The 21,735-nt window shown below is 49.4% G+C and overlaps 8 protein-coding genes across 8 annotated transcripts; 5 read left to right on the top strand and 3 right to left on the bottom strand.

Annotated features, from left to right (window-relative positions):
- Positions 1-514: 514 nt before the first annotated feature.
- Positions 515-3,276, top strand: FPRO_04255 (uncharacterized protein; the record flags this gene model as incomplete). Its single annotated transcript, XM_031229745.1, has 2 exons — positions 515-545; positions 602-3,276. The coding sequence occupies 2 exons, from the start codon at positions 515-517 to the stop codon at positions 3,274-3,276; spliced, it is 2,706 nt and encodes a 901-aa protein (XP_031079951.1).
- A 279-nt stretch (positions 3,277-3,555) lies between these two features.
- Positions 3,556-4,866, bottom strand: FPRO_04254 (putative cyclin-dependent ser/thr protein kinase KIN28; the record flags this gene model as incomplete). The annotated part of the gene is made up of 3 exons (XM_031229744.1): positions 3,556-3,576; positions 3,640-4,595; positions 4,644-4,866. The coding sequence occupies 3 exons, from the start codon at positions 4,864-4,866 to the stop codon at positions 3,556-3,558; spliced, it is 1,200 nt and encodes a 399-aa protein (XP_031079950.1).
- Positions 4,867-5,996: 1,130 nt separating this feature from the next.
- On the top strand, positions 5,997-7,157 carry FPRO_04253 (uncharacterized protein; the record flags this gene model as incomplete). Its single annotated transcript, XM_031229743.1, has 4 exons — positions 5,997-6,323; positions 6,377-6,505; positions 6,558-6,674; positions 6,729-7,157. 4 exons carry the CDS (start codon positions 5,997-5,999, stop codon positions 7,155-7,157), a joined length of 1,002 nt encoding a protein of 333 aa, XP_031079949.1.
- Positions 7,158-8,503: 1,346 nt separating this feature from the next.
- On the top strand, positions 8,504-9,459 carry FPRO_04252 (uncharacterized protein; the record flags this gene model as incomplete). The annotated part of the gene is made up of 3 exons (XM_031229742.1): positions 8,504-8,533; positions 8,585-9,032; positions 9,086-9,459. The coding sequence occupies 3 exons, from the start codon at positions 8,504-8,506 to the stop codon at positions 9,457-9,459; spliced, it is 852 nt and encodes a 283-aa protein (XP_031079948.1).
- Positions 9,460-10,127: 668 nt separating this feature from the next.
- On the bottom strand, positions 10,128-12,435 carry FPRO_04251 (uncharacterized protein; the record flags this gene model as incomplete). The annotated part of the gene is made up of 3 exons (XM_031229741.1): positions 10,128-10,804; positions 10,859-12,331; positions 12,405-12,435. 3 exons carry the CDS (start codon positions 12,433-12,435, stop codon positions 10,128-10,130), a joined length of 2,181 nt encoding a protein of 726 aa, XP_031079947.1.
- Positions 12,436-14,109: 1,674 nt separating this feature from the next.
- FPRO_04250 (uncharacterized protein) lies at positions 14,110-15,231 on the top strand (the record flags this gene model as incomplete). Its single annotated transcript, XM_031229740.1, has 6 exons — positions 14,110-14,189; positions 14,239-14,279; positions 14,332-14,407; positions 14,459-14,641; positions 14,690-14,898; positions 14,948-15,231. The coding sequence occupies 6 exons, from the start codon at positions 14,110-14,112 to the stop codon at positions 15,229-15,231; spliced, it is 873 nt and encodes a 290-aa protein (XP_031079946.1).
- Positions 15,232-15,314: 83 nt separating this feature from the next.
- Positions 15,315-16,704, bottom strand: FPRO_04249 (putative ABP140-actin filament-binding protein; the record flags this gene model as incomplete). Its single annotated transcript, XM_031229738.1, has 2 exons — positions 15,315-16,150; positions 16,353-16,704. The coding sequence occupies 2 exons, from the start codon at positions 16,702-16,704 to the stop codon at positions 15,315-15,317; spliced, it is 1,188 nt and encodes a 395-aa protein (XP_031079945.1).
- Positions 16,705-17,118: 414 nt separating this feature from the next.
- Positions 17,119-18,198, top strand: FPRO_04248 (uncharacterized protein; the record flags this gene model as incomplete). Its single annotated transcript, XM_031229737.1, has 3 exons — positions 17,119-17,496; positions 17,550-17,756; positions 17,809-18,198. 3 exons carry the CDS (start codon positions 17,119-17,121, stop codon positions 18,196-18,198), a joined length of 975 nt encoding a protein of 324 aa, XP_031079944.1.
- Between the last annotated feature and the right edge of the window lie 3,537 nt (positions 18,199-21,735).

Below are 21,735 nucleotides of genomic sequence, written 5' to 3'. Positions count from 1 at the left end.
TACAGGGTAAGCTCGGATGCCACCTCCAACTTCATCGTTGATGCGGGGCACATGTGGGTGGACTGCAACTTCCCCCCTGTCAGAGCTAACCAGCAGCTTCCATTCGCAAGATGTAACATGACCCAGTCCAACAACTTCCTTTTCTTACAACTAACTCACTGTGAGTTATAAACATCACTAAAATCACAAAGAGACGCAAACTACGACCGACCCAACAAACCCGAAGCTCGAGTAGTCTTCCAATGTCGGTATCGCTATAGGTGGAGAGTCCCGCTGCCATATGCTAGACCAGATCATCTAAATGAACGGATTGGAGGACGCCCCATGGCATCGCAGAGGAAACAATCGTTGAACAGCGACCACGAGGAGACAATTTACCTAGAGGGTATCTCCAAACACGAGACAATATAGAAACGACCGAAATCGCGATAGATATACCTCTCCAATCATGTACAGGTCCAAAACGGGTGCTGCCAATCGTGGCAGCATCCTTAGCACTCTGAAGGCGGCTGAGATGCTCGACACGAAAGCCAGTCTTCCAGCGGGTATGCAAGATACCAGGTTCGCGAGAACGAGCGCCTGCGACTAACATGACATCCAGAGATACTGGTGACGATCCTCGATTATTTGCCAGTCGCCGATCAGCTGCGCTTTGCCCGCGCATCACACCGCATGCGAGATATGGTTTACGATGACACTAGATGGGTCTCGAGATTAAAGAGCATGGATTGTTGGGACGAAGCCGAGGCTCGTCGTCGATTCGAGGACGCAGTGCGACGAAGACGAGAAAGTGCAAATGCAGCTGCAAAACAAGCCAAAGGGCTTGCAAGCCCCACGCAATCTACAGGAACAACACTATTCGATGCCTCATTAGAGGAGGCCAAGAACCGCGCCGTGGCAGATATTCGTGATGGTTTCGAGACGATGGCGGTGGGGGCTTCAACAAACCCCGCCGAAGACCCGGCAGCATATCTGGATGTCTTCAAAAAAGCAAGGAGCATTCGGGGTGGCGCGAGGCATGAGTATGGCAAGATATACGGCGCCTTGGCTCCCTTCTACTTTGATTTGGTGAAGGCAAGGTCTCATGCGGACCCTATCGTCTTCCAAGCGTTTCGCGACCCAGAGAAACAAGCGCAAATGCTCGCAAATCTTAAGAGATTCGCTCATAGCGATTGGTCAACTGGATGCCAGGAGCGAGAGGAGAAGCTCTCATCAATGATGGGGATTTTTGAGAGTGCTGTCCTACGGGAGTTTGAGCAAGGATACGAATTCTGGGACGTTGACGGACGAATGCATCGCTACGCACATGTCCTGCACACACTTGATGGCGCCACTGGAGGGATAGATCTCTTTGTGCATAAGCACCCTATTTTCAATGATGATGAGTTATTGGTGGTAAACGCGATGGACTGTCTCAACCAAGCGACACAGGACGAAAGCATCATACTCGAACCTTCACGGCTGTTCTTCGAAAAGTTGCTGGCCAAAGTCAATGAGCAGGCCTCAGTGATGCAACGCATCTTTCCTAATCCTGAACATGTATTCTGGATATTTGTGGAAAAGGTCAGGGAGGATATTATCATGGAGTATTCAACACCACTGTTCGACGAGGCGCATGAACGTAGTATGGAGGCTTATTTGAAAGCCGTGTCGGGCGTTTTTGAGCAGACGATGCTTTTCTTTCAGTCTCTTATACCCCCTGAAGGGTCCAAGCGGGATGTCAAAGAGATGGCAAAGGAGCTTTCACTGCGCGTCTTCGAGCCGCATTTAGACTTATACCTCCAAGCTGAGCTAGACTTCTTCACAAATCATGCTGACACAGAAGTGGCAAGCTGGGAGAAGAAGCTTTCTGAACAAGACTCGTCCCTGGAGTCGTTCTATATGTCAAACATCAATCGCTCAGCCGACAAGAAGGACTTTTTGAGCTCTTTCAAGAAGGTCGTTATGATGCCTGTTACTGTGCTACCCAGCTTTCCGATGGGATCTCCTTTCGCAACTAGCAAACCCGCATCATCGAGGCCTACATCAACAGTGTCAAAGGAGCTGAATGGCTCTGGGACACTTACACCGCAGCCCTCGCGACCTGAGACGCCCAGTCTGGCACTTGATGGCCAGAGGACGCCATTGCCTGCCCAGGCACCAACGGATGAGCTGGCAGCCAAGGCTGCAATCATGGCGTCGAAGCTTGAAGGTATCAAGTCGCTTTTCAGCATTGAGGTGGCGCTCAACCTGGTGCACGCTGCCAAAACCAGCCTGGGACGTGCTTCAGTTTTCATTAGTCTTGGTGGACAAGCTGGTGGAGAAGCTCGAGAGCAGTGTGCGACTATATTCGTGGTGTTGCTGCGTATCTTGGGGCAGAAGCATGTCAAGACAGGCTTTGATATGGCTGTCGACCATCTGTCGCACTATAACCCGCGAGAGGTTAACGATCATAACAAAGCGGGCGTGGCACCGCTCGTCACTTTCATCGAGCTTGTCAACGTCGGTGACCTTATCTCACAGATGATTGACGTTTTCTATGAGCAGCAACTTGCCACCCCGAAAATTGCTGACCGCAACGATTTCTTGGACCCAGCGGGTCTGGCTAAGAAGAAGTTTGAGCAAATGCTCGACGAAAGTGTTGCGGCCGGCCTAAATAAGGGTATCGATGTCCTGATGGACGAAGTTGAGTATCTTCAGGGCACAACTCAACCACCTACAGATTACAACCCAATTGATCCCTCAACGGCTACATCGTCCTCTGCATTTGGATCTGGATTTGGTGGCAGCTCTAGCACCGTCGAGAAGCCTGCCGTGCCTGCTGCAGAGCCTGATATTGGCCCCACAGCCACAGCAAAGCGCATTGTAGAGCTTGTCTCATCACACACAAAAATGCTTGTCGGTACAACAGATAAGTCGATGCTTGATGTGTTCAACGGCGAGGTTGGCCTTCGTCTTTTCACAGCGATCTGTAAACACCTCAAGCGACAACGTATCAGTACCGAGGGCGCGATTACTCTCATTGCTGATATGAATATCTATTATGAGTATATTCGAACGTTGCGTAACCCTGATCTGCTCGCATACTTTGCTGCTCTTCGTGAGCTTAGCCAGATTTTCTTGATTGACCCGCGACATGCGCGTGAGATGGCCACAGTTATCGCAGATGGCGATCGCTTTGGTGGCATTTTCCGAGCTGAAGAAGTCTACGAGTATGCGCAGAGAAGGGCGGATTGGTATCAAGTCCGAAAAAGTGTCGAGAGAGCAATGTATGGGCTTGAGTGTGTGCTTATGTGAGTAAATAGAATAGAACTTGGGTGATTGGATATACTTGCGAAATCGAAATGTCAATATCACGAAGATATGCTGAGAGCGAGCGCTTGGCTATGAGATATATATGGATGGGTTCAAATTTATGATGAAAAAGAGATCTGAGTATCTAATAAAATGTCCCATTTTGAGCAAGCTATGTCCTTGGCGACTTTGTCGCGTATTCGTCTCCTTATTCTGTATATATCCGAACGCCCAAGAATGCTCACCCGAATTACCTGTCATGTGTTCATTAAAGTCTTCTCTCTACGTCCCGTCTCTCCATATCTATTTCATGCCGCCAAAATCAAGCTTGCGTGCGACTTTGGAGCCCCTGTCATCGTCAATTACGCCTGGTCTTCGCTTTAGATCAGCGCCCATCTTGTCATCAGCCCCTGCGCCACCCTTTCGAGGCAAATCTTGCTTGCGGGTAGGCTTAGGCTCAGAATGCCACCAAGGATGCTCAAGCATACCACGGGCAGTGATGCGCTTCTTGGGGTCGAGAATAAGTGTCTTCATTAGCAGGTCCACACCGTCGGAACCAACAGTACCGAAGCGCATCTCATACCAGTCCTTACCACGGACCGGGTGTTGTCCAGGAACAGCATAGCCAGGAAGTTTAGTGACACCAGGCCAGTTATCATCGGTGGGCGTACCGACAAGTTCGCAGACAAGTCGAACTTGGTCAAGGTCTGTGTTACCGGGAAGATAAGGCGCACGCATAATGAGTTCAGCGAACACAGTGCCAACAGACCAGACATCAACAGCACCGCTGTAGTGCTTCGCGTCGAAGAGAAGCTCAGGCGGTCGGTACCAGCGAGTGATTACGCGTGAGGACATGAGTTGATGAGGATCGGCGAAGCTTCGCGCAAGACCAAAATCAGCAAGCTTGACTTCACCATCATCAGCGATCAACAAGTTGTTTGGCTTGATATCACGATGGAGAACAAAATTCTCGTGGCAGAACCAAACGGCACGGGTGAGCATGCCCATCCATGTCTTGATGTCAGCGGCACCGTAGCGCACGGATTCGGTATCGCGAATAAGCATTTCTAGATCGCCACGGGGAAGGTACTCGAGGACAAGGTTGAGGTTCTGATCTTTTGACGAGAATACGGAAAGGAGAGAGATGATGTTTGGGTGGGAGAGCTCCTGGAGGTGCTTCAATTCGCGGACGGCGTCGGGGGCCATGCCCTCATCGTATTCCTTCTGGACCTTGATCTTCTTGATGGCGACGAGAGTGGTGGGCTTGGAGCGCAAGTGGCCTAGGAAGACAACGGCGTATGTACCCTCACCGAGCTTCTTGCCTAGGCATTGTTAGATCAACGCTTGAGGTGTTCAACGCTGTAGCATACCCTTGACGTATTTGCGCTTCTCCTCATCGTTCATCTGCTCTGCAAGATCGAGAGTCGTGGGAATACTCGTCGGCGCAGGCGCTGAAGTGACAGGAGGCATAGGTGTTCCATTGGAAGAAGATGTTTGCGAAGTAACGTTCTTTAGAGGCGAAGAGATTGCGCGCCCGAAGCTTTGCGGCTGCGCCGCTTCAACGGTGTGCGTTACGACTGGTGAGAGCGCCATGTTTGATGTTGATGGTTAACAAAGATGATTGTGGATAGTGATTGAGGAGCCGGAACGGCCAGCGGAATGGCGTTGTGAGGCCTATTTGTGTGCTCGAGGTTTTTCGAGGAGAGATAATTAATAATGAGTGACTGAATGTTGATATGACCAGTTGGTCTGACTCGAGCGTTGAGGTTTATGGAAGTTGAATTAAGCTGAGTAGATCGTGGAGATGTTAGGAAGCTTGTTAAAGAGCTTATCGTTATCGCCAATTCGAGATCGGAGCATCGGAACTTATCACGCCGATAAGCTCCATGCCCGTCCTTCCAATTCTAGAGATTTGAGGTACGGAGTACATACTCCATCTTTCGACTTAGACCATCCAAGAACATCACTTCTCTCTCCTTTCCTTACCTTACCTACCTACATTGGGTATTATCAAATTGTATGTTCTTGACACGAAAGAAACGCGAATATCCTGGCTTTTAGCCACCCTAATTGACTTTGCGTGATGCACACAGGCAACCGGCGGTATTATTCTTGCCTTACAGCCTCATTGAAAGCATAATGGTCGTATTCAGTGCCTTCTGCTCTAGCAAAGATGCTCGTCACCTGTGGAAACGAGGAAACCATGGTGCCTTCAAGTGAAAAAGGCACGAAGGTGCTACAGTAACGGTGTTGTGCCTCGGCGGTTTTGGCCTTCCTTTGACTGTCCGCGAATACGGTTATACGGACGCCTCGTGAGGGGCATGTTTCGAGCACCAGATCTCTGAAGCAACCTTTCAAAATACGTGAAAGTGATGAGTATGAGGCTTCGAGAATCGTGGGAAGGTGGTAGTTTTGAGCTGATGGTATGGCATATCTTGCCTGCAATTGCTCGTATATACCATAGAGTTGACTTTTCACCGGTTGCCAGCATGACTGCCCGTCTGATGGCTGAAGAGTTCATCATCGTGGCTTGGGGATCATCAGCCGATGATTCTTTGAACTCAGAAGAGTCTCTGGCATGAGACGGTAAACACGAGCTACAATGGTTATTTAAGACTGCTTTGATTCTTGATCTGTTCTGTCTTTCTCGGTGTCGTTCTTCACTTTCGTTACAGCCCCTGAACACTACTTCCACTCTTTGTGATCTGTTGCAGGCTTCAAACATGAGACTGTCTCTACCTTTCATTGCGCTCTGCGCAGCACCGGCCGTTATTGGTTTTGTTATCCCATTGGGGATCAATCATAAGGACCACGATCACCATGATCACGACCTGGTCAAGCACCACCACAAGCACCACGATCATAAGCACAAGCATCTTCATCCCCATGAGCATATCCACGTCACCAAGCACAAGCATCCCGAAAAGCCTTGCCCTATCCTCACTGAGGAGAAGACATGCAAGCTCTTTCACTATGCCACCAAGGACGTTGAGGAGCTCATTCATGCTGTGCAGACCTATGACTGTGGCAATGAGGCGGAGTGCTGGCATGTGAGTTGCTCTCTTGAATCCAAAACTTTGATATGACTAACACGAAACGAAAGAAAATTGTTCACAAGATCTACAGCCTTGAGTATGGGCTAGATGCCTTTGACAAGTACGTGGACAGCACCACTCTCAAGAAGTGCTTGACCTGTGGAAACGACTCTCCTGTCGTTGGCTGCTTCCTTCACGTAAGCTACACGAAAAGACTCTTCAGGGGTTACTGTGCTAATACGACTCTAGTATGCCGATGCTCTGATCCGCCTCCTGAAGCTCCTGCGGCACCAAACCAAGACTCTTGATGGAGAGGTTGAACGACCCGTCCTCACTGCCATCAACAGTCTTCGTGTTTCCAATTATGTGAGTTGCCCTTGATATGAGGAAAACTAAGACTCACATACTGACTTTGAATAGGCGTTGGTCTATGAGATCGGTCGCCGTATTGAGTGCAAGAAGAGCCTCAAGATCATCATGTCCAAGCAGGGAGCCAACGATGGCACCACCAAGGGCAGTGTCCAGGCTGCCTTTGCGAAGTTCCCTTACACTCCCCTGATCACAGGCGAGAAATTCGAGAACGGAGTCGCGCTGGACAAGACCGACGGCAAGGGTGACTCCGAGGGAGACGGAGAGAATAAGCACAAGAAGGTGCACAAGCACTACCACAACCATCACCACGGGCACAAGCATGGGCACAAGCACGGGCACGGACATGGCCACCTCCACGAACACGGTCACCTCCACGGACATAAGCACGGGCACAAGCACGAGAATGAGCATCACGATGAGCACAAGCACGAGGATAAGGATCCTGAGCACGAGCATGAGTATGATCATCACCACTAGGATCCCCACGATCCCCCACGATGAGGTTCGTGTCAATGATGGAGGTCCTGAACTTCTGAAAAGAGCCGTGACTAACAGTGAGTCCAGTAACTACGACAGACATAACAAGCTCGAACGCCGCTGGAGACACTGTTGTAATTATGTAACATGGTGCTATGACTACTGTGGACGACCATATCGATGCTGCGTGTGTTGAGGAACCAAACGTGGGCGGGAGAATGAAGAGTTGATCTGATTAATAATAAAACTGAATTTGTGCGTGTGTTGAAGTTGAGGATGTTACTCGTTGAGAGTGATTGGATATACTCGAGTAAGGGTCGAGGTTGCAATGTAAGGGCCCTGCTTCAGCTCATGATTCATGCAAGGATTAGGAAGCTTAGACTTATAGTGAGGAACCCCCCCCCCCCCCCCCCCCTTGAATCTTTAGTGTCTCCACTGAACGACGTCGTCGGCTGAGGCTTGTTTTGGGCAGTGACAGACTAAGTTTTGTAAGCGAAGAATGTGATGTAATCAATGTAAATAAACAAAAGGGGGTGATGTCATTCGATTATAAACTCCATTCATTCTATGGTACTCCGTACTCTCTGTCCCTCTCTCTCCAGCAGCTATAGAACACTAACCCAATTACCCCATTCGCATTAGTTAGTTAGTGATTCTTCTTCTTCCCCTTCTACGCCACTGCAAGCATTCGCTGCATGGTTTGACTGCCGCGTAACCCCCCTGTAACCGCCGCGTCAATGCCAAGTCATTGAAGAGTTACCACAGCCATTCTTGGCTCTTTTCCGCTGTAACAAGGCTGATGACGAGTGATGAGCACCGCCATAAAAAAAAAATGGGCTGCCGAAAAAACATCCCGGACTTTAGGAACCGCGGACACGTCCGAGGACCCGAGAGATCTTCGGCCGTGGAGTATTTAGCGGTGATCTCAAGTACTAGGTAGCTAGACTATAAAAGTTCCCGGCCGAGAAGGAGGGAGAATTGTAAAAAAGCTTGGAATTATCAAGATCGAAAAACCCTGGAGTTGCAATACGTAACGCAGACCCATAATATACCAAATAATTCCAACCAAGCCCAAACCCAAGCATCCATATAAAACGGGAATATAATTAATACCCTGCCCCTTGTCTCGTTTTCCATTTTCCCTCTCTTTTCGTATTTGTTCCATCTATTTCATTTTTACTTTGTCCCTGCCAAGCAAATTTTAGGTCAGGTGCTGCTGTCACTGCCTTATTTGGGTCGACTCTTAAGAGTTGCCCGCCCGTATCACCAGTTTTGCGAAACACCAAGTCTACAGTAACATCATCACATCACATTATAGAGTCACCACACAAAATTAAAAGTACACAATGGCTGTAAAAGGCATATTTTCATACTGGGTATGTTTTCTTGAACCTTTCAAGAGGGTATATACCAACTAACATGATCAGTGGTTTCCAGTCATCTCAGGCCTTGTCTGGCTCGGAATGCTTCTCGGTCTGCTCCTCGAATGGCAAGTCAATCAACACGGCCGTCGATATCCCACTCAATCGATTCACTCCGACATCGCCTACATCTCCAATGTCGGCGCCGACCGTCTCCAGCCTCTCTTCATCGTCGGCTGCGTCTTGACCTCCATCTTTCTCGATGCTGCGTTCTTGTCTGAGCGATGGCTGCGACATCGGGGCCGTCTCGTGCCCAACACGACCCTCATGGAGAAGGTCCTCAGCGGCCTCTCTATAGCCTTTGCGACCGTTGGAACCGTGGGACTTATCTGTCTTTCTATCTTCAAGACTGGCAAGTATAGCAGACTGCACAACACGTTTTTGGCGCTCTTTATTGGAGGCTATTTGTTCTCGGCTGTCTGCATCTGCTGGGAGTACCAACGCCTTGGAATCAGTGAGTCTCTACATCCATCTTCAACCGTTGCCTACTAACCAACAAACCTCTAGACTACCGCGAGCATCGTGTCCTTCGCATGTCTTTCTGGGTGAAGCTCACCTTCATCCTGCTAGAAGTCGCCCTCATCATCGCCTTTGGCGTGTGCAGCCTCGTCAAGAAGCGAAACCCCGCCGCGATCCTCGAATGGGTCATATCCTTCATCTTCACATTCTACGCCCTCTCCTTCGTCATCGACCTCTATCCTGCCGTTCGCACAAAGAGCCCTGACGCAAGGTTCCAAAAGTCCAACTACATGCCTTCTGCCCTCTCTGATTCGAGGAGCCCCAGTCACGGGTCGCGCAGTAACTTGGATGCACTCTCAAACGGTCACCACGATGTCGAGATGGCGCAGAACAGTAACCGTGTGCCTCCTAGAGACTTCTAGAAAGGCCGCAAAAGGCACACTTATGCTCAACCCATTACAGCACAACAAACTAGACTCGACGTTTGTAATGCTCTACATACGAAATTTCATGTTCTATGGAATAATGCCGGAATGATTCCCCCTTTCTTCCCTTCTTTGCATGGCGTTTGGATCGAGCGAGAATTGGCTCGTTTACGGGACTGTATTGCATGGCTTATATCGTGTTCTTGTACATGAACTATCTGATAGACGAACTTGCAGAGGAAATGCCTCTTGTATATTGATTAGACATAACTTAAACAGTATCAACATAATGATTCACATTTTGAGTAACATTCGGCATCCTTCGTGCTTTGTGTGGTCATTGCTGTGTATTGCCAAATACTGTCCTGCTTTGTCTCGTGATTATATCTAGGTCCATGTCTAATCGTCATATTCATCCGAGAGTTCCGTACATGTACCGCGTCATAGCTCCAACAAAGGACATTGAGTTTAATAAACCACTAGCGAGACAATCCTTTCAACTTCCCCAATTGCTATAATCCGGCTGTTAAAAACTACCTTAATGAAGCTTTATTATTACAGATACACAGCAATCCATTCTTGCGCCAGGCATAATCCAAACCAATCCCATCATTTCACCTTCCTCCATGAAACTCTCCAAACTCCTGCCCTGGAACGATACTGGCTTAATTATCCATCATCTCTCTAAATCTTGAATCTCGTGAAGGACTTTGGCTCTTCCTTCCAGCAGGGTCTTTAATTGCTGGGGGAGGAGTAATAGCTGGAACTGCCTCGTCGTCACTGAGACTGCTCACAGGGCTGATACCGCGCGAATCATGTAGTACATCCCGGTCGTGGTCGCTTGACTCAGCGTTTGCGCTGCGGCCGGCAAGAGCGACATCTCGCATGCTCGTAGCTCGGTTGTCCAGACTTGTTGAACTTTCATTTGCGTCTGTGTCCCGGAGAGCTGCTCCGCCAATGAAACTGCTTCTCTTGACACCTTGGCTTTCACGATCCTTCTCTCCAAGAGATTTGCCTCGTGAAAACCGGTTCTTGATCCATCCCTTGACCTTGGAAGTTGGTGATGAAGCATCGCTGAGCTTTCTGCGGCCCCTTTCCGTTGTCGCAGCTTCTGTATCGATCGCGGTTGGGGCAATAGGCTCACTAGACTCATTTGGCGCAACAACAGGTGGTGATACAACCTCTTCGCTTCTTGTGCTCGCGCCATCATCGATAGCTTCTTCGCCCGAGACAGCTGTGTTACCCCTGGTCCGTTGCTTCTCTTCCTTGGCCTGGCGTCGCTCTTCAGCTCGTGCCGCCTTCTCCTCCGCCTTCTTGGACTTGTACTCCTGCTTCTCTTGGTCTATGAAATGAATTAGTCAGGCACAGCGTAAATGAATGTTCGCTGTTGACATACCTTTGAGCTTCTTGGTGATTTCTTTAATTTCGCGGTCGCGAGCCTTTTGCTTCTCCTGCTCAGCCTTTCTTGCTTCCTCTTCCATTTTGATTGTAGCAAGTCGCTCGCGCTCAACTTCAGCCTTTTCGTTAATGTCATCCAGAAGGGGCTGCATTCTTTTGGCTGCGATGGCGTCTATATCGTGAGGATCCATGAACCTGCCACCTCCGATATCGATTTTCCCTTTGTTTGCGTTCCGGGTCTCGTGGCTAGCACTCGCCAACTGGTGAGCCTTGAGCTCCCACTCACTCATAAGAGTTGGGTTGACCTTGCCAGTTTCATGATAAACCTTCTCATCCATACCTTGCAGTCTGGCCTTGACATTACGTTGTGCCGCAGCAAGAAGTGCGTTGCGGTCATCCTGTCGTTTCTTCTGATCAACCTCTGAAAGCTTGTTGGAGAAGAGTGACATCTGCTGTCGTATTCTTTCGGATTGTTGTCTATCATCGAGATCACCGTCACTAGAGGAGCGACGACGCAGCTTGGATGTCAATGTAAACCGCCGTTTAGGTGAAGATTCGTTTCCATAGTAAGATTGGTAGTCTCTATTCTTCTGGTGTTCTTGTTCAAGCTTCGCCAGTCGTTCTTGGGCTTGTTTGTATGCAGCGTCCTGGAGATTAATATATGGTTTTGGCTGTGGCGCATCGGAGCCTTGCCCATGCGTTTCCTTGGCTTCGTCGATAATCTTTTGTTGATGCGAATACATCTTTCGGGCCATCGCAACCGCCGAAGCATGGAGTTGCTCATTGTTTTGACGTTCATCTACCTCCGGTTTAACTGGCGGATTGGACGTGAACATGTTGCGAGTCATGGTAGTCACTGGTACTGCACCGGCGTTTTCTGTTGCCGGCTTGGCCCTGAGGCTTGCTTTGTGAGCAAGTGCAGCTCCGCTGAGCGCATCGGGTCGAGTGTTAGTCTTGGGGGATGATGGAGCATGAGAGTCTGGTGCTGATGGCGTCGATTTAGCTCGTCGTCTAGTTGTTGACATAGCACCTTTGGCTGCGGCCAGAGACTTTTGTCCTTGCAGCGACGTATCAGATGCTCTTGGGTCCGGCTGTCGCATTGAATTGGCTCGATTCGTGTTGAATGCTTGAGTGGCAGCAGAATTTCCCCATCCTTCGTGTGACTTGCGCTGGCTTGGGGATTGGTTCAAGGCAGCATTAGCAGAGCCAACCGCTAGAAGTGCGGCTTTGTGGCCAGCAGAGTTGGATGTTGGTTCCCATGCTGGAGCCATCTTGTAATCCTTGGCTAAAGCGGCAGCGGCGGATGCTGATGAGGTTTTGTCAGGTTTCCAAAGCTCGATGGGTTTTTGATTAGACCATCCAAGTGAAGCAGCGGCACTTGCAGCAGCACCGTCAGGACGAAGGCCAGCAGATGGATAGCTAGGAAGATCTCTAGGATCTGCGTATTTGAGCCGACCTGAATTATTGGCCACTATGTATATGTCAGAAAAGACCTGGGCCATGCGTGGGCGGATGACGAATATCGCTGGGATACCGGTACATACCTGTGGCCGCTGCCGGCTGTGACTGGATCATGGTTGGCTGCTGGGATGTGCTGGTGGGCATCGGTATAGGTAAGGACGTTAGAAGGTGCTGGCTTAGCCCTTCGTATTGGAAGCCTCGAAAGGGTGAGACTTCACTGGAGTACTATGCGAGGAAGTAGATTGGTCGCGATGGACCCGGTGTGGTGATAAGCTCTCAACAGAGCCAAGGACCTTGTTACAATGCTTTTTTTTATGGATTTCCAAGGCTCTTGGCGGTTGTAATGTTGTATGCAGTTGATATTAATTGACAGTTCCTATGTCGAACATGGATATGCCGGGTGCTCGTCTTGAGGTGGAATTGCTTCAACGGTGGAGACGAATGGGCTATCTCTTTGCAGGGAATATCGACATAAGTGAGATAAATTCTGAGTGACGACACTATATAGAGGTAGGATTCGCGTAGGTATTAGTCGAGTATTTGGTGTTGTCTCTCAATCGTGAGGAAACAGAAGGGAATGAATAGAATAAAATATGGGTAGAAGCAAGATTTATTCACTAAGACGATGATGATGATGATGATGATGCTATCAAAGGAGACCCTCCCATCGTCTTCGTGGCGCCCTCACTCAAATGGCGTCGTTCTTTCGTTGGCCCCGAGACAAGACGGACGGTGCGGTGCTTGCCTTCCTTACCTCTTTCCTTCACATGGGATGCATACGTCAGGGTCGTTGCCGTAGCTCTTTCCCTTCCCGGACCTGCGATGCGCTACCCCAGATAGTGCTAGTTGTGACGTCACTCGGCCCTTGGCGATGATCTCAGGTGCAGACGCTAGTGGCTAGTGTTAGCCAGAAGGAGCACAGTATCCAGGTTGTCTCATGATATTCAGCTTTGATTGTTGGTTCTTCGGTATCGGAACTCCGTCTACTTGGGAGCTGAATACAGTTGAGGTTCACCACTGTCCTGTCTTGTCACCATTATCACGTAGCGAATGGCTTATCTTCAGCTTTCTCAGGTTCCTCCTGTCTCTCCACTACCTAGGTAGGTACTAATGTAGCGACTGTAACACTGCCACAGCACACCACACCGCTATCAATTCGCACTGTATCTTTATCAGCTTAGCAAGTTTTTAGCTTCCCGTCATCCATTGAAGATATCTCCCAATTGGAATTAGATGGCTCTTTTGCTCAGCCTATCAAGCCAAGATCGAGCTGCGAACGACTAGTCACGAAGCCACAAGGTCGAGTCACGGCCAGCCAACAGACAGATCTTTCCCTCAAGCAAGCTACTACAAGCGAAACAGAGTCTGTACCTGAAACCTGGGACGGAATCTGCATCTTCACCTGAGAATCAACGGTGCATCTTGTCTCGTCTTGGCTCCGGAATGATCACTCGGCGTTTTCGGTATCGAAATTGAGATCGACGCTGCTCGTCGCCTTTTTGGTGTGTTTTAGCCCTCTTCTAGCGTCCGCTTTGAACCCGCCGATCTCTTGAGGCGCATTTGGTTCGATTGATCGATTTCTCGTAAAACTACAAACCCTGGTTTCGAGTCTGTGTTGCACACCAACTTGATATTGCTCCGGGCTTCCTCCTATTCCGTTCGTTAGTTCATCGTCAATGCGCTGCAACTACCGTACACAGCCCAGCTGCAATCCTATCGGTGGCTTGAGGACCCTGAATTAGACTTGCTAACTCTATTCCCACGCAGCAGGTTTCTTGGCAAACCATTATGACTTCCTCTGTTGACCTTGAGAACGTTCTCAACTTCCGTGATGTGGGCCAAACGGTCAATGCCTTTTTGGGCACAAGGTATCACTACTTGTCGCACCAGGAGACATAGTTGGCTAATTCTCATTAGGCGAATTCGCGAAGGTTTGTTCTATCGCGCTGCCAGGCCAGGTACGAGATATCACACATAGATGAGGCCTAACAATTGCTGAGACAACTCTAGATGATGCCACTCTCTCAGACAGGCAGTTCATCAGAGATAATATGGGTATCAAGACGATCATAGATCTTAGGACCAAGTGAGACCGAAGTGTTTCCCAGAGAAGAACAACATACTAACAGCCACCGAGAACCGAGCACCTCAACCAAGCAAAAAGACGAAAGGAACAGTCCAGTATACCTGCTCTCGTTGAATCCAACAAAGCTCTTGCTGAACCACTCCAAATATCTGGACTGGACTATCGACAAGTCAAGATCACAGGGCGAGCCTTCGAACTGTTCCTCCTAAGTCAACTCTCATGGTGGGACTTCTTGTAAGCCATATACACCTCAGTGTCGAAACTAGTCACTGACTGCCTTAGCCGCGTGGTGTTCCTGTTTGTTTGTGGCTACCGCACTAAAGCGATCAATATCCTTGGGCAGCAAGTCATGATTCCTCGCGGGCTCGTAGGCTTGGGTCTCGATACGCTCGATCAATCCACTCGGGAGATTCGTGAGGCTCTATCACTTTATACCGACCAGGCTGCTCTTCCTTCCCTCGTTCACTGCACTCAAGGCAAAGACCGCACAGGTAATAAAACCCCATGTTTCAAATAGTGCTAAAGTTGACTCCTGAATAGGTCTCATTTGCGCACTTGTGCTTATGATTCTCGATGTTCCTATTTCGGCCATTGAGTATGACTATGCTCTCAGTGACGAGGCCCTCATTTCTGAACGTGAACAGCGCCTCATTGAGATTCGTGAAATTGGATTGACAGACGAGTGGCTCCACACTGCGGATGATATGATTATTGGTATCCAAAAACACCTCGAGGACAAATATGGTGGACTGAATGCCTACCTAGACGGCATAGGTTTTGGTACGGATGACAGAGCAAAGATACGTGATCTTCTGCTCTATTAGATTATCAACACCACTGCTAAGGGAGCCTCATTGCATTACACATACACGGGCGGATCCATGTGTTCATCTTGAGATGTTGTAGTCTATTTCTTTCTGAACCGACCTTGCAGCCAGCATCTATACATCTTGAGCTTGGAGGCTCTGTTGACGAGCAATCGTCGGTCAACACCAAGCTTCTCCACCTCGAACAGGGGTATCTCTGTCTTTATCTCCTCTATATCTGGGTTCTGAGCAGCATCTGTGCCATTCTCGGCCACAGCTGTCGAGTCGGTAATGGCAGATTTTAGGGTAGCCTTGACATCTTCGCCGGCCATCCTGCCAGTCCAGATATCGGCGAGCTGATCCCTGTCAAAGAAATAAACACGTGTGCCGTCGCCTCGGATGTAAAAGTTTTCGTCCAGGTATCGACCCTTGCGGAACCGGACCTGGGCCAGATCTCCTCTTCCATAGTCTCGGAAGCAGACCAGGCCTCCCGGCTTGAGTACTCGGTGGACGTTGTGAACAGCCTTGGCCCATTGATCGGGCGACAAAGCAGAGAAGATGAAAATCAACACGGCGACATCTACGGAGCCTTCCTCGAGTCCAGGCGGCAAGTCATCACTGGTGACATCCCATACGTCAGCCTGGATAACCTCAGGATTGTACGCTTCATTCTTGCGAATGACCTCTACGGCTGTCTTTGAGTAGTCGCAGGCATGGATCTTCAGTTGTGGGTTCTTATTCTCAGCCAAGACAGGGAAGGCCGTATTACCGGCTCCAGCACCAATCTCCAGTATGACCTTGGGACCGGCGTCTTCCTTGGTTACCTCGGCCAGGACAGGGAATTCCTGTTGGAGCCATTTGCGATTTTTGAAAAAGTTGGCAGCATTGTTCTTGTAGAACAAATTCCACCATCTAGCAGGGTCCTGGCTGAACTTTCCTGAGTTGTCATGTTAGCAACTCTTCAATGTTTCAGATTGCGAGAAGAAATATGAGGATATGGTGTAGATCAGATGGGAGCGAAAGAATAAGAAGGTATAGTTTGTCTTCAGTAGATTCAGATGAACTATGCATTGGTTGTGTATCATCAGGACACCAGGAGGGAAGGGCACGCTGTGTGAAGTTTTGGGTGGGCGACTTACTCTTTTCAAAGTCCGAGACAGGATGTTGACGCTGCTTCGCGTATTGCTCCTCAGCATACTCCTTGTATGCATCGTCAGTCTCAACGTGGTCCCAGGCATTGAACTCGAAGACATCATCTCCTTCATTCAAGTACCGGCTACCGAACTGGAAGGGATCACTCCGCTTCAAGTTGTTGGTAGGGTCATGCGACCGATGAGGCGGCACCTCAGCAGCCTGTGTCTCGGGCACGGCAGCTTCGTTGACGGCCTCTGTGACCGGATCCTTGACGTCCAACGCGGCCATGCCCTGGACAGGAATCGACTCGAGTGTTGGGCTCGCGATGGCCTCGCCACTTGGCGCTGAGGACGCCATCTTGGACTCGTGATGTCCTTGAAGCATGCACTCGCAGGCGCAAGTAGTTGACACTGCGGAAGTGAGGAAGAAGGATGCTCGAGGTTCAAGAAAAATTTCTGTGGAGAGATGGATTTTGTCTTGATATTTCAGGGTGGGGCATTTGTTTATCCAATTAGAAAAGCCTAACAATCTCTTTCGGATCATTAGATAACCCGTGTTCCATGAACTCCCCTCAAGTAGCCAATCATATACGTGCTGTGGTCGATGGTGCACGTAGCATCAAGCCTCCTGTGTTCAATTGACCTGTATCATTGTGAGGTAGACGATAAACGCCATCATCCCTCCCCTGCCGAATCTGTCACTACAAGACCTCTTATCTGCCGAACATTCGTATTTACACCGAACCGACCGTCACAAAGCCATTGCAACAATATGGTCCCCTCTCTCACCAGGCCACAAGGCCAGCTATCACCTGCTGAAGCTCTCCACCTTGCGCAACAAGCTCCCATCATCTTGAAGGGCAACCCCAAGGCCTTCTCGGCTTCTCCTCTTGTATCACTCTTTTCGGCAGCCGAAACACCTGAGCTATGGACGATCTATGAAAACCTCATTATCACATGCCTTCGAACAGGCGACGACGATTCAGCGCATCTGTGCTTGGAGAGGTTGTTGTTGCGTTTTGGCAATGAGAACGAACGCGTCATGGCACTCAAGGGATTGATCAAGGAAGCGGAGGCAACGGACAACAGCGAGCTTCAGCAAGTGCTGAAGGAATACGAGGATCTTCTGCAGCAGGATGGAACAAACATTGTGAGCATGACGAGGCCTTGTGGCTGTCAAGATGTTGTACTGACAAACATTAGTATATTGCGAAGCGACGAGTGGCTCTTTTGCGATCCATGGGAAAGACAACGGAGGCAATCGCGGCGCTAGTATGGTTGCTCGAGTTCAACCCTACAGATGCCGAGGCCTGGTCTGAGCTATCTGACCTCTACCTTTCTCAAGGCCTGTACTCCCAAGCTATCTATGCTATGGAAGAGGTTCTTGTGCTAGTACCAAATGCGTGGAACGTACGTTGCTTTTCTGTTCTTAGGAATGAACTCATCTGACACTACTGAATAGTTGCACGCAAGGCTAGGTGAGGTGACGTTGATGGCAGCCAACGAAACAAGTGATGGGTCTCCTCAGAAGTACCTAGCAAGCTCGGTTAAGCGATTTTGCCGAAGCATTGAGCTTTGCGAAGACTATCTCCGGGGCTATTATGGTTTGAAGAAGGTCACTGATAAGATTCTGGCCGAAAATGCCAAACTCAAGAAACAGTCAGAGAGTGATGAGTTCTCTCTGCCAGACCAGCAGACTCTTACAAAATTAAACCAGGCAGCCACAGCGAAGCTAGCGGAGATCGTTCGTCGATATGGGGCTCAGGAACCCCTGTGGCAAGGATACAATGCAGACGAGATTGCTGCGGCTCGCGAGTTGCTTGACAAGTCATCGGCAGAGGTCGTCCGGTGAGCGATGTATACAGCACATGAGAGTCTCGCCCAATGACAAGGCAGACTTGCTGCATTACGATGCCGTGACTCAGAACAGCGAGTACAGGCGTGGCCAGGACATGCACCATATGCTTGACAGGAAGTTCTTCCCGTAGAGTCCGGTGCGTGGATGTGCCTGACTAGTTCACTTGCAACGGTCGACGGAGCCTTGGGCCAGAAAATTTGGAATGGAAGAGGTAGAGCATAAGACGGACAAAAGCGGTCCTCTGAGGCTTTGACAGATAACTCAGAAGTGGAGATAGCAATGCCCAACTCTGCATTGCTGGGCATCTGCACGTGGCGCCATACAGGGACAGGTCGGTGGGGTATACCTGACTCTGAGGTGGGTGGTGATAATCAAGTCTGACAGGGGAGAAGTGTTGAATTTACAGAACTGGAGTTACCCAATACCAACTGCTGGCTTAGGCAGAAATTTACAACATGCAACAGAGGGATCAGCTTCGGTTCCCTTCTGTAATACCCCAAGGGGCGTCGTTGAGTGCTACCAAGATTGGTCTTAGGGTTAGAATACACGATGCTTCAGGTCTCACAGCGACCAGCACACGATTGGCATTGAAACTCGAAACCAAGAGAGATGGATTTTCTCCACGTTGAATGCGGAACATGATGTTTATTCCCCGTGGAATGCCGATGATGGCCCTGATTATGGATCACTTGCAAGCGAGCCGCTATGGCGCCAGGGAGACGATGGTTAATCACTAGCTCAACTTACATCCTGAGTCTGAGTCTCTTGGTAACCTGGTCTTAACTCATTCTTTGTAATATGGGATTCGCACTCTTCAAACCTTTGATACCTCTTCGACAGGCTTATTCAGCCACACTTCACCTGGGCTGTTTCCATCGCCGAGTTTATAGTGACAGGGGATAGACTGTTAGAAAGTGTCAGATGGAAGTCACTTGATGGTGAAAATGCGTTATAATTTCTTTGCCACTGTCCACTTGGCCACGCCTGGGTGGCTGAGGCTCTGCGGGAAGGTGGAAATGCTAATATTTGGTGTCTGCTATTCCTGGCTAGGTGGTATCAAGTTGAGATGAGTATGTGCAAATATGAGTTACCTCAATTCAACATCTCTACACAAGCGCTCAAGACTTTGAACTGGATGTAAATCTCAGCAGTTTTGATCACAACCATGATGAAAACCCTGTTGTTGATTGTTGCAGTTCACGGAGTTGTTGTGGGTGCCTTGCGATGGATGAGCTGGCCCTTGGGTTCCTCCTTTCGGGCCTCAACGCTGGAAATGGGGCGCAAATCGTGCCTTTTAGCCAGTCGCGGAATGGGGGGCAGCGGGTTGAAGAGGATCATTGCGAGGCGATAGGTTTGCTTCGTTCTCGTTGACTGAGAGAAGAAGGGGAAAACAGAACTCAAAAATGACAGTGAATTGGGGATATAAGGGCCTCGTAGTTTGCCAATGCCTGAGGTTTCTTTCTTCTTTTTTCTCTCCTATTATTCTATCTGATACTGTATGACTGATTGATCCCTTCAATCATACAGTGATTTTTTTTAGTTCGGATAGCGACACTGCGCCTCGGTCCGTTCCGATTTCACGTTTCGCAAACGGTCGAATATGATATGTCATTGGACAATGACGTTGCACAGCCTTTGTCGGACAGGAACTCTCTGTTTGAGATATGTTCGATTACCTGTTTCATGATGATATCAGAAACTCAGTATATCTCCAGGTTGAAACGCGATATCTACCGGTATATCCCGTCTACAACACAGATGATGTCCACTATTGAAGCTGGTAGTGTTGGGTTCGACAGCAAACGGTTGACCTCGGCGCTAAAATAAGACAACGATATCATTTTGGCGGTCAGCGATTCACGCCGCAATTCACTGGAATTCTGTGCCTGCCTCCCCAGCAACTAAAAAATTTGTGTATCCAATCTTTGACTGGAGGCTGCGTAACGTTGGGCTGCAGCACCGCCATGGCATCCCTGGATCCTTTTGCAGCCCAGCTGAAGAGAAAGAGTCAGAGTCAGAGCCAGAGAGAGTCTGGCCCTCGGCCTCCTTTTTTTTCTTTCTTTCTGTTTTGCTGTCATTTTCCTTGTTTTTTTCCCTTTTTCCCTTTTTCCCTGTTTTTATTTGTTGTGCGTATAACTCGAAATCTGTCTCACTGAAAGAAGTCTTTCATCCCATGGACCCATGCCCTATCTAACCGAATGAAACTGGATCTTGAGTCCTTCACGCACCTCCCACTTGCACCCTTCGGGCTACTACAAATAGTACCTACCTACCTACAGTACAGGGCATTAATCTCACCCCACCACCCCCTCCTCCATCTGGGCTCAAAGTCCCCGCTAAACAAGCTGGTTACCGTCCACTACCGATTCACACAAAAACAATCCACCAAACAACAACGCTTTTGTTGATAGAATTTTTGGTTTATACTTGTCTTCTTGTTGTCTATCAAACTTGTCTCATCAAGATCTTCAAACAAGCATCAAACTATCCTGCTGCAAGGTATGTATTGACTCCGATAATGTCTACTATTCCCTCTCTGGCTTCATCTTCTTTCTCTTTCTATCTTCTCCGCATGAACACCTTTCTTGTCTCGGATGTATCTCTGGGGGTGGGCTCAACTCCAGAAACGATGGTCCATGTGATCGTCACTGGTCATGTCAAAAACAGCTGAGCAAGCAAATATGCCCCGGCGACAGCTTTTAGCTAGCATCAACGGGAAGCAGGTCAATGACTGCATGACATTCACTCGTTCATTCATGGCCCTGCCCACTCTGCTTGCGAACCAAAGAAACACCGCCGCACATAGTCCGCAATACCTCTCAGGCACTCTTTGTCGTACCTCGTTGCGGTCTGCCCTTCCTACGGCGATGCTACAATACTTTTGTCCTTGCTGTAACATCACCACTGCCACTGCCACTCTCCCTTCCCTGCCACAGCTCTAGGTCCTTTCCATGACCAACGGGACCATTAGGCTTTGAGGCTCGCTCTTTTTGGCCCCCACATAGGGTTGGGCAAATGCTTTCACAGACCTTGACGCCCTACCACCAGTGACCAGCCTACGAAGACCCAAAACGTAGACGGGCACAGGGGAGAGCCATTTGACAGACTGGAAATGGCAGCGGACGCCTGGGATAAACCGGGAGTTTGGGGAGCCTAGGGGGGCTTCAAGCACGGCCATTCAGATCGATGGACCGCCTAAACATCCCGCCAACTCCAGCCCAACGAGCGCTAGCAGCATGGATGCTTTAGCAGGGTCCCCACCGACTCCATCGACAGGGCGACGAACCAGGGTGCCCCAGTTCAGGGCGGCTGACAAGAACCATGGGTGTTTTGGTGCCCAGCAAGTCTTCCCAGCGCAGCGAGCACATGGCATGGCTTCGCGATGCAGGAAACTTTGGTGATCGAGCGTTGTGTTGGTGCTCAATCGACGCTATTCTTCTAGGCTCAAGCCGAGATCCAACCCATTGTCTTGTTCAGATCACCGTTTCAAGTTGAGGGACTGGGTTCGCAGGAAACTTTTCCGCGCCGCTA

The sequence above is a fragment of the Fusarium proliferatum genome, assembly GCF_900067095.1.
Source record: "Fusarium proliferatum ET1 genome assembly, contig: FPRO_scaffold004, whole genome shotgun sequence".
In the NCBI taxonomy this organism is placed as follows: domain Eukaryota; kingdom Fungi; phylum Ascomycota; class Sordariomycetes; order Hypocreales; family Nectriaceae; genus Fusarium; species Fusarium proliferatum.
The sequence above is the reverse complement of the archived record's forward strand: the minus strand, read 5'-3'. Positions and strand labels throughout refer to the sequence as shown.